The following is an 11,759-nucleotide window of genomic DNA, read 5'->3' as shown; positions in this document are numbered from 1 at the left end:
CTACCGAACCATCCAGCTTCCTGATAGGACTTAAAATGGAAGGAAGAAAAAGAAGCAGTGTCCTCTTCCACCATCATGGCGGCCAAGAAAAATCACGCCGCTGAACAAAGTTTTCTCGTGCGTGCGTGCGTGCGTGCGTGCGTGCGCGTGCGCGCGTCCGTGCGTATTATGTTACGTATGGATATATAAACATAGCCTATATATTATCTATAGATAGTACATGTATATAATCAGGAGATAATGTATAAATTCTGGCATAGAATATATAAGTATGTGTAATTTCAAAGGACTAACCCCAACAATTTGGTGGCGTAGTTTCTTGCATTTAAGCATTTTTCATTACAAATTCGTGGACTCTTCCTTATTGGTCAGCGTGTGGCCTACTCTGCCAACTTACTTTGCAAAAATTTTGACTATGTATCCCTATAATGCCCTATATTGCTTTGCTTTTTATTCCCAGAATCCTAGAAAGTATGTACGCATGTTTATCTTGTAATTGCTATTGTTATTATTTTAGTAAAATAAAAAGAAATATATGTGGGTGCAAGGCATAGCTGTATTTGGGGCAATGTAGAACCCATATAAGTTAGTACATATAAAATTATCATAGTGTAAACCAACGTTTGAGTTACTCACAACGGCAACTGAGAAGTTACTGGTCGATCGAGGGTATAGTTATTCTTTTTGTATTTTTGTTTGCTTCTAATAGCGTTGACAAAATGCAGCAACCAGTATATTTTTGACCGCAACAATCTAATTTGGGTATAGTATACAAAACCGATAAAAATAATTAAAAACATTGATGTCACGAATCTACTTTTATACACTGATTCAAATGTTCAAGTTCAGTTTCATGTTTTTAACAGTAGGCCTATAGTTCCGACTTCTTAAATTTTATTCAGTATACTGCAACATAAATTAGCATCATGCATAATCACTTGAAATCCATCTTCAAATATCAACCTGCATGAAATACGTGTATCGCCTTTGAAACAGGGAATGTGCTGTATCCTGTATGGGAGACCTGGGTAAGATGGGACACGTTTTTTAGAAACCCTGTAAAACCCACTAAATCAACTTTACCTCTAAAATATATTTGTGGGTGATCAATAACAATGAAAAAGATAATATTATCTATGGTTACTAAATTTAAGTGAGTATTATTCGATTTATAGACCATCAAACATTTTGATCATCGTCCCATCTTGCCCCGCTGGTCTGGATTATTCATTGAGAATTTTCATACAAATTTGCTTAAAACTGATTTTAAATGGTAATAATGACATTTCATGACCAAGCTGCTTTAAAATTAAACATCTTTTTCAAATAATTCACATAATTTACTTTTGTAAATGTATTCCATGGATTTTTTTGACTCATAATTTTTTTTTTAAATAAGTTAAATTCTAAAATAAAATTCATGTCAAGTTGTTTGATTAATACAAAATGTAATAGAAACAGAAACAAAATCAGAACGCCTGTATATTTAATAAGCATCATTGTTATTGATTTTATATTATCGTATCAATATTAGTACGACAACTTCCTCCCACCTTACTACCATGCACTACAAGCAGGAATTTTCACTCGCGTCTCATACCTGCTGATACACAACACATTGGCCTACTCGAAACACAACAAATCTAAAATCTCATGAATCCAAGTCTTGAAATAACGAAACTTGACACTTACGTAAGAAAGATTTCAAAAGAACAAAAAAGGAGAATCCTTGATAAACAAACAATTTAGGTGATTTTTCTCCAAAAAAACTGCAGTGATTCGCTTTCCATCGATCAAGTAGAAGACATGGATAGGTGTCATGCCCTCTATAGCCATGTAAAAGCTTTATGTAAGCACTGTTTCATCTTACCCGATGTCCCATCTTACCCATGCAGGTCCCCCCTACGCTCTGTGCTATTGCTATTGCTATATTTTTTAGCCGTATCTTTCCTCTATTAAGTATAGCGCTGAGCCCCTATTTCCCTGGCCAAGGTGGTGGAACGGCAGGTTTGTGAGTAGTCAGCGTTAAGGTTGTAATCATCTTCGGTAGCGATGCACCTAACCTCCCCAGCATCTACCTGTCTGCCAACCGCCTGTACAAAGATGTTCACCTCTGAAAGAAAATAATCAAACTAACATGTAGCCGCGTGCGCAATCATCTACGGTAAAGGGGGTTTATACAGAGGCGAACTTAGCGCGTGGGTCAAATCATACACTGGAAACACTTGTATCAGGTTACATGATATATTTAATACTGGAAAGGCGAACAGGAATTGATATGATCTTGGTGGTTTTTGGATTTAAGTTTCTAGCCTACCCAATGTCTTAGAATACATCGATATAATTGAAGATTCTATTCACCTCATATATAGCTTAGAAAAAAGTCGATTGACTGGTTAACGTATGCTCTTGACTTACTTCTCTCTCGCAATTTACGGGCCGCTCGGCAGGTAGGCGCGGATGATGGACAGTTAGATTTTCCGTCCGTCACTACGATGATGGCCTTAGTGGAGTGGAAACGAGACAACATCTCTCCATTTTGGTACTTGTAATCAAAGAAGATGCTGTATGCTTCATCTAGGGCGGAGTGTGTGCACGTAGCACAACCGTCTAAGCTGATCCATTGTCCGTGGGGGTTGTTCGGGTCCGGCCTTACTGGACAACTGTTATCACCGTCTGGATGTGCGTGATGAAATATATGTTTAGTAATTTATAGTAATGCAGACCCACTTGAAATCATGATTACTTGATACAGCCACGCAATTTCGCCACTTATCAACTCTGAACATATGAGCATATTTTTTAATTTGATGTAGTCAAATACTTACGTCTATAGTATTTAAGGTTGTCGATGGCATTCAGGAGGCCTGGAAACGAATTGTACGTCCTGAAATAGTCAACTGAATCGAGAGTTGGGTAGCGAGCAAAGCTCAGCAACGTCACTCGGAATCTTATATCTATATTGTCTTGGAAAAGCTGCGCCCATTCCTAAAACAGAAATGAGATTATAGTAAGACTATCGCAATATAAATGCGGGCCATTTCGATCCTATACTGCATGATGCTCTATAAGGGCTACGCACAAAATCGCCGATATGTCTTAACATCTAAATAAACGCATCATATGCGCATCGATTAATATTGTAAATGCAGAACGTTTGTTTGATATGCTTCTTTAGAATAAATATAATAGATATAAAGTTATTAATGGCGCTGAACGTGACGAGGTTATTGATAATTAAAACTTACCCGCAGGACACATTTAGCGTTTCGAAATCCCTCCCGTCCGACGCTGTAACTGCGATCTACCATCAGGATAACGTCTACCTCTTCAATAGTCTGCGGATTCGCATCGATGGAAAACGGATCCGTGCGGGGAGCTACTTTGTCCCTGAATGCTACGATTCTCTTCGCGCTCTCGTCAATCGAGAAGAAGTCCGTATCTGCGCATCAACGACACAGCTTCACTATGGCATTATAGCGTTTATCACTAATGTGAAGCAAACAGGCGAACGCCCAGAAATGCTTGATACTATATGAAATAACATGATAATGTGAAGTTTATCGCTATAAGGCGTTACACGAATAAAGCTAATTGCGCTGAATAATAGATATAATTTAGTGTGCACTCACCATCGACTTGCTGTGGAGGAAGGGTAGTAGTGACTGGAGGAAGGGTAGTAGTGACTGGAGGAAGGGTAGTAGTGACTGTGGGAGGATTCGACCCTGGATCTAAAAACAAAATAAATCATATATATATATATATACATATATATATATGCAGACTGATTGACAGTTTACAGAGTTTAAAATGCATGAACTAGCTTATCGACGTTACGAACGCAGGTAGTCTTTAAACGCCAAACAACAGCATAGCTGGCATCCCGCGCTGAAACCATATAGAAATCGCGAATGATGCTGGCAGCAATGTTTGCTTTCGATTTACGCTGAGTTTCTATGCTGCGATGCTATTCATGATCAGAGATAAGCAATTTCATTTGCGCCATTTCAGCATTATTATCAGGATCGTTATAATATAGATATTATGACACTCCTGATATAGATATCTATATTATGACACCCGTCTTATTATTATATACGTACTCTGAACGCGATCGAAGAGCGATTGGGCATCGCTACCCTGAAGGGCAACGCCTAAAAGCACAACTACAGACAAAGTCTTCATCATTCTGAAATCAATTCGATGCGAAATCTTAATTAATGATGTACAATACCAACACTACATTCGATTGCTAATAGAACCTAAATAATTGTGTGCTATAATTCTAGCCTGATACGTTTATGCAATTCATATTATATACCTGCGTCAACTATAACGCTATATGTTCACACGTCTCTAACATGGAACAGACTGCACAATCTTACCTGAAGCTTCTACTAGCAACACACGAAACACTAAACTGGTTCGAGTGAAATTCTGACACTTGAATACTTGAGTAGATGTATATATATACCTTATCCATATATTTATATGGCTACGCGAGCATGCGCAAGGTCTTTTGGTCGATGGTTTGGAGTCATGGATCGCTGAATATTACCCGAGGCCATTAAAACGGAACTAGAAATTATCATTTCAATCTTCTGGGAACGGGTAAATGGCATATTCTTACATGGGACACAGGTAATTAATGGACCCCCGCCCAGCCCGCCTCCTCATTAAAATTACAGTGATCCTTCACAAACTATACGGCGCCGTTATTTTTTAATAATCAGCGATCCGGATACATCCTGTGCATACTGCTGTACGTCGTTATCTATATAGAATTGTTCCCCCCCCATTGCTCGCCGGGCGTGCTCACCACAAAAGCGAAAAGGTTATGAAAGTCACTACAAAAGAGATCGGAGAGAATCGCATACAGCTTTCTCGAATGAGTAAATGTTTCCGATGGGGTCAATCGCCTGTTCCGCAAACACTTTCAGTGTGTAAATGATGAGATTCAAAGAAGTTGGTCGACTGTGAAATTGGCGTCAACACGTATCATCTCTATAAAGTGTATTTAGATAACCTCGTCTCTAATTTGATTCAGACAATCTGTTTTTTTCTGTATTTTGATATGACAGAAGAAGCAATTCTGACTACCAGCTCGTACGTGAGGAAATTTAGGAAACAGAACCGGATCGTATGTCGCAAAGTAGAGCGCCAGCATTGCACGTGCTGGCACCAATTATAATATGATCACGATTTCTACGACCGGTTCTGTGAAATATACCTCTTGGAAAATATCCTACCCCGATCTTCTACCAGTATCTCATGGACCGACCATGACAATAGCATAATTATGATCATGATATATAATGGTACCAGAAGGTGCTCGCTACCTGCGTCTATTAAAATCACAAAGTATAATATTGGAAACGCACATGTGTCGTCCAGCAACGTCTAGTTTCATTGGGTTTAAGCTAAACATAAATGCGAGCGCTATCCAGACCCCTCCTCTCTTACAGAGCCAAGGCTAGCTTCAATGTATATATATAAAACATATTTAATATATAAAATATGTTATACTAGATGCAAGTAGTGTGCGGTACTACTGAAGGGTGCGCAAAAGCGAGATTCTAAGCCGCGGTGTAATTTACACAATATTTTACACATTTAAGGTTCTTATTGGTCTGGAAATTAAATAAATAAACAACAGGCGCATCATCCAGGCCCTCTTAATTTCATAGTATTTTCTATAAACCAAGACAAATGTGACATATACACGATTCGCCACATATACGCATCACGCGTGTACACACACACATACACACACACACACACACACACACACACACACACACACACACACACACACAACACAACACACACACACACACACACACACACACACACACACACACACACATACACGCACGCACGCACACACACACGCACACGCACACGTGTACCATTTACGCTGTGACTCTAACCGCAATTTAAACGTTCCAATGCTCTTTAATTTTGTAGGCAAATTCTCCCTCGTGCATCCTACATTTTCAAAATATTTTGGAGGAGGACCCCGGACCCGCCTTCGTGCTTCGCGCTGTAGGCTCCCCCCAACAGCATCCACTCTTTCGCAAAATTTTGGATCCGCCAGTGCTTCGTTTTATCGTGGTCTATGGAAGAAAAATCCATATATATTGAAGTGGTAAACCGAGCCATAAAACTGGTACTTGCTACGAATAATTGCGTAAACATATATGCTACCTACATTATATTCTTACGTCATTCTCTTATGATTCCCCGAAATCGCGTGTGTGCATGCATCCGTGAAAATACAGACTGATACTAGACGTACGCCCGTGTGTGATTCGTAACCAGCTAATGATTGGCGTTTAACGAAGGCAGTTCCGCGCGAACGTGTTTGGTGCAAGTTTGTAGTGTTTGGTGGCTCATTTTTACCAAAATATTAACAATCCTTTTTTTGAGGCGCCTCGGCTGTGTTGCTTTGATTTTCTTCTGTAACGGGGTTGTTGTGTGGGACGTTATTGCCCTTATCCTGAAGGCCGAGCTTTTGGATGTAGCGATGGTAAACATGTTTTGACACGTGTGGCATCGACTGAAGCAAATCGGGAACATGTATGTGAAATGCTCATGTGCTGGGTATACGACTGTTCTACATATGTACGAGGCGTTGGAAGAATGAGATTATCATATGACTTATATTCCTGAAGTGAATAGTCACGTTATAAATTGCTACATAGCGTCTATTCTCCGCATAGAAAGCGTTTGTTGCATAGATGCGTGTGCGGCACGGCATTTTATGCATATGCTTGTAGTGTATCGGCATAGGCCCATATATGACATGAACTGCTACCATGCGTACGTATATGCATATAGCGATCATATATAATATTTATTAACATAAATATGAATCATTTACAAGCCATTTCATTAAATTCAATTACAGACTTCATTATACATAGTATTATACTTTGATATGAAAAGCATTCATTGATGCATGAATGTTACGTTTCGTTAGAATTAAGTCGCTACGCAAGCAGACACAGAGTACTGGAATATACGTTAAATACTGGCGCAACGTTTACGCGTTTATTACTTATCTAAATACTATTACTCTGTACTCTATACTGTAAACTCCGAGGCAGGTATATGCAAGGAGTACGGTATTGCCAACTTCTATACGCGTTATAAGCAGTAGTGTTTTTTACCTTTTCCGATCATGCGCGTGTACGCGTGAGAGGGTGTGCGAGATAAGGATATATATATATATATATATATATATATATATATATATATATACATATATTGGATGGGGATGGGTGTGTTGGATGGATGGGTAGATGGATGGATGGATGGATGGATGGATGGATGGATGGATGGATGGATGGATGGATGGATGGATGCATGCATGCATGCATGCATGCATACATACATACATACATACATAGAAATACAGAGGTACAGAGAGTGAGAGAAGAGATAGAGGGGGAGGAGGGAGAGAGAAGCGATACGAGGAGAGTGGGGTGGGAGCGCCGATGAAAAAGAGAAACGACAATGAGTGAGAAGGGTAGAGTGCGAGAATGAGATGCAGAGGGATTTGTTAGTTTGATAGTGTATGTCGCATGTTTATCTTATAGGTGTTCCACGTATCGCAAAAGATTATCCACCTGCGATGAGGAGGTGAATTGCTATTTAGGAACAACGAAGACGTGCATCCAGATGAAGTGCGTACTTGATAGAAGCAGCTGGGTATGAAATCAAAGCCTAGGCCACACAACAACTGTGGATTGCCTAGGGAAATTGTAATGGTTTTGTGCGCTTGAGCAAATTCTGTGAGCACCATATCTATTCTGTCGATCACGCCGGTTTATCCATGGGTGGCAGGTCACTCACTATGTGGCAAGGGAATGTCAAGTGACAACATGATGGGCATTGACTATATACTATATACTAGCGAGAAACCGAAAGATAGGGGGCAGGAGAGAGATACTTACGAGAGGGGGATATCGATAGATAGAAGGAAGACGAGAGACGAAAAAGAAGAAAAAGAAACACGGATATCAGGAGAAGAGCCAAGGGAAAGAAGAGGAGCAGGATATGGAGAAGAGGATATGTCAGTGGCCAGAGAAACAGTGGAGGGTTAAGGAGAGTAAAGCGAGAGAGGGGGAGCGAGCGAGCGAGAGTCAATGGGAAGAACAGAAACCAATTATGGAGAGGAAGAGAGATTAGTGCGACATAAGAAGAGGGGCAGAAAGAGTGAACAAAAGCCGCATATATGGGGTAGAAGAGTCGGGAGTCAGATGAGATGTACATTATATCACATTTGTGAGCGAGTTACTGAAACTACTGACTGTAATACGAAATAAAAGACAAACGTTCATCGTATCAGCTCTATTACACGAATATCAGTTGTAACACTTGTCTGAGTGCATGAGTAAACTGCTGTTTGACGTTTTATTTGACGTTTGCAGAATTGTTGAGATTATTAGGATGAGTAAATTAATTACAATCGCAATGCGCACGTAGGCTATTATTTTATTTAACTCGCTGTTGCAGCAGCTTTTAAGTATAATAACGTTCTCATTCACATACAACCATGCATAAATACGATCGTGCCTCTGTGTTATCTTTCAACACGACGATCCGCTGTCGGAGCATATTTGACTGCATGCATAGATGACCCACTTCACAAATTCGCAATCACAAGGGCGGCGGCAAGTGGTATAATACACCGTTCCTGCTATTTTATGTTTAAATACTGCAGAGGGCAAGAAGAAGAAGGTGATGTACCACGTCACTACAACCGTCCACATCATAGCAGCCGAGACCGACAATACTCTGGTCATAGCAGCCGATCATGAGCCAGTTTTCCCTTCTCGTCGCGGATTCTAGAGACGAACTAGCGTCAAAGAAGCGTACAGCGGGTTTTCGCCCTGTCTAGTCCCTCTGCGCCTCTTCTCAGTGTCTGCACCTTGTGCGTTTGAATGTTTCTTGTGAGATCAAAAAATGCCTGAGAAAAAAACAGAGATGGCCGTGGTTAGGATGATTATGGGCACGACGTACGGCAACCATCCTCTGGCGTTGACACGATTGGTAGGAATTATTTTACGTGACATCCTCATCAATTTTAACAGGGGTGAATAAAGCAAAAATAACTTGTTTTTGGTCACTCTAGATTTTAGTAACACAGCACTCAAGTGAATTCATAGATATACGCACGCACGCACATATACATGCAAAATGGACAAGAATGCATGGATGTACGCGCGCGCACACACGAATACGCACACGCACGCACGAATCAATAAACCTTATCAACGTTGGTGCGAGTCTTTGCCGACGTTTCTATATAGGTGACTTTCCATTGATCAGCTTTGGCCTGGCCTTCAGGTGTGGTGACTTGCCTATTATCCTGCAAATCCACCTTGTTACCGACCAGGATAAAGGGCACTGCATCTTCTCCTTTTACCCTTAATATTTGTTCCCTGTGAAAATAGTAATGGGTTTGCTGGTATTACCGACAGATAACTCGACAGCTTGTCATCAATCTGCACGAAGAAGCAATATATTAAGTTTTAAATAATGCCGTTTTACTTTCTTATTCCTCGCAGTTGGTATGAAGCTATTCATTGGGCCTGTCCTGACGAGGGAACAAGATTGTTTTTAAACTGCTGAAATTAAAAAATCCTCTTTCTAATTTGAATTATTCTTCACACCAAAATTACTCGCATTCTCATCATTATCTCCAATCTCCAGGTTTTTCTTCCCCTTCTCCCTTCCCTTCCATTTCTCTCCATTTTTCCTACTTTTCCGCATCTTTCTCTTCCTGCTTCTCCTTCTCACTTTCTCCTTCTCCTCCTCCTCGTCGTCGTCGTCGTTTTCTTTCTCTGTCTTCTTCATACACCAACTCCCCATTTCCCCGTATTGACCTGTTCACCCAGCGGTGACCTGTTGTTTTCATGGCTTTATTGAAAGGACCACAAAATTTATTCCCCACTGATGTGCAAGGAGTAGCTGTGCCGTAATGTTTTGACCCCCAAGAGGAGGATTAATCTATTTGTTTACTGTTAACAGAGATCTATCCATCTATCTATCTATCAAGCTGTCTATCTATCAAGCTGTCTATCTATCTATCTATCTATCTATCTATCTATCTATCTATCTAGCTATATTTCTGTTTGTCTGTCTGTCTGTCTGTCTGTCTGTCTATCTATCTATCTATCTATTTATTTATTTATTTTTTTCTCCCTTCACTCGCTCCCCTCTCTCGTTGTCACTATCTATCTACTCCCCTCTCTTTCTTTCTTCTCTCTCGTTATCGCTATCTATCTAACCACTCCCTGTCAGTCTCTTTCCCCGCCCTTTCCTCTCTGAGATGAAAACTGCCACTCTGCGACACTTATTTTACTCTCAGAGCTTTCTGTTTACGGAAGTATTTCTTTCTATTCGATCTTGCGCTGTTTCTATCATTGCGTATAGATTTGAAGGAAGCGCCCTGTTGGCCATAGTAGGTTATAGCCATTTGAGCTAATAATAGGCATGCTCTTATCGATTATAATTTTCACGGATCGAGACCATAATAAAATCGCGGCAAATGTAGAAGATAGAGTGCGCATTGAGTCGTATACGCGCCTAGTCACCTGAAATCGTCGCACGCTGTGAACGACTCGCGTTCCGTGAGAGAAAACACGCAGAGAAACCCTTCACCGGACCGGAAGTAGTTATCCCTGATCGCTGCATAGTCTTCCTGTCCTGCCGTATCGAGGATGTCTATGTGCACCTCGTTCTCGTCCACGACCACTTTCTTCCTGTAAGAATCGGCCTTGGTCGGTTCGTAATCCTCCACAAACTGTAGGGCGAATTAAATCAATAGAGGATTTTGTAGTACAGGACGTGTCACCTATGCCAACGATAATCGAGAGTGACCAGATGTTTCTGGGCGGCAACGCAGTAGCAGTCAGCCATGCAGCCAAAATTCCTTTGCATCGAGAATATGTTTACCGTCTTCACCTGTAAAATGTAGGTAGAAGTAGTAACTCTACTCTAGCGCTAAACAACATTGTGCAGGCCTCCATTGCTGCTACTCGGCTCGCAACGTGCAGCATTAATGTACAGTAATATCACACAGTTCACGCTACGAAGCCACGGTAGCCGTTTATCGACGTACTATCGCCACAACCGTCTGTCAGTCCCGCTAGAGACAAGATAAACCATCAAGTGAATTACCCTGAATATTTAACGCAAGCGAATAACGTAACGTTTCGACGTTTGCGTATGTAACAGTATCAGGAGTGAATAATAATAGATTATTATATATCTATAGAATAATAAATCTATTATTATTATTCACTCCTGACAGTATGTAACAGTGCGTGCGTATGTATGCGTAAGTAACTGAGCTGCAGACAGCCTAACTACGCGGCATATGTCACGTTCGCCAGCGCTAATCGATCGTCACTCGAATATTTACATCGTTATGCCACGCTCGAAGCATATGATAAAAGACTATCTATACGAGCATCGCAAATTACATTATTACTTTCCGCCGTGCCTAGAAGTAAAACGAGAATGCATGCACCCAGTATAACTATGGCTCATAGGGTCTATGTCCCCCAGGGTACTTCCGGAACGTACCCTGGGTACGGTCCGGTATACCGGAACGTACCCTGGTAACCATCTGATATGGTTAGGGTTAGGGAGTAGGCGTAGGCAACTCCCTAGACTCGTTAGTGGAGTAGGCGAGGTACGGTCCGGCATATTAGATAGTCCCAGGACCGCACCCAACGTACGAACCC

General features: G+C 40.9%; 2 protein-coding genes across 2 annotated transcripts in view; both read right to left on the bottom strand.

The window, feature by feature from the left end:
- Positions 1-1,483: 1,483 nt before the first annotated feature.
- Positions 1,484-4,460, bottom strand: LOC106821508 (collagen alpha-1(XII) chain-like). Its single transcript, XM_014826355.1, has 7 exons — positions 4,386-4,460; positions 4,104-4,189; positions 3,633-3,731; positions 3,249-3,442; positions 2,829-2,988; positions 2,419-2,676; positions 1,484-2,113 (listed from the first exon to the last, which is right to left on the bottom strand). Exons 2-7 carry the CDS (start codon positions 4,186-4,188, stop codon positions 1,956-1,958), a joined length of 954 nt encoding a protein of 317 aa, XP_014681841.1. The 5' UTR covers position 4,189; positions 4,386-4,460; the 3' UTR covers positions 1,484-1,955.
- A 2,961-nt stretch (positions 4,461-7,421) lies between these two features.
- The window catches only part of LOC106821477 (ras-related protein Ral-A-like), an 8,802-nt gene continuing 4,464 nt past the window's right edge, over positions 7,422-11,759 (bottom strand). The window contains exons 2-4 of the mRNA XM_014826302.1: positions 10,605-10,813; positions 9,275-9,449; positions 7,422-8,974 (exon numbers count right to left, since the gene is read on the bottom strand). Coding sequence (XP_014681788.1) covers positions 8,870-8,974; positions 9,275-9,449; positions 10,605-10,813 — 489 coding nt within the window. The 3' untranslated portion in view covers positions 7,422-8,869. The remainder of the gene's footprint in view (positions 8,975-9,274; positions 9,450-10,604; positions 10,814-11,759) is intronic.

This window comes from Priapulus caudatus, unplaced genomic scaffold (genome assembly GCF_000485595.1).
Source record: "Priapulus caudatus unplaced genomic scaffold, Priapulus_caudatus-5.0.1 Scaffold75, whole genome shotgun sequence".
Lineage (NCBI taxonomy): Eukaryota > Metazoa > Priapulida > Priapulimorpha > Priapulimorphida > Priapulidae > Priapulus > Priapulus caudatus.
The sequence above is the reverse complement of the archived record's forward strand: the minus strand, read 5'-3'. Positions and strand labels throughout refer to the sequence as shown.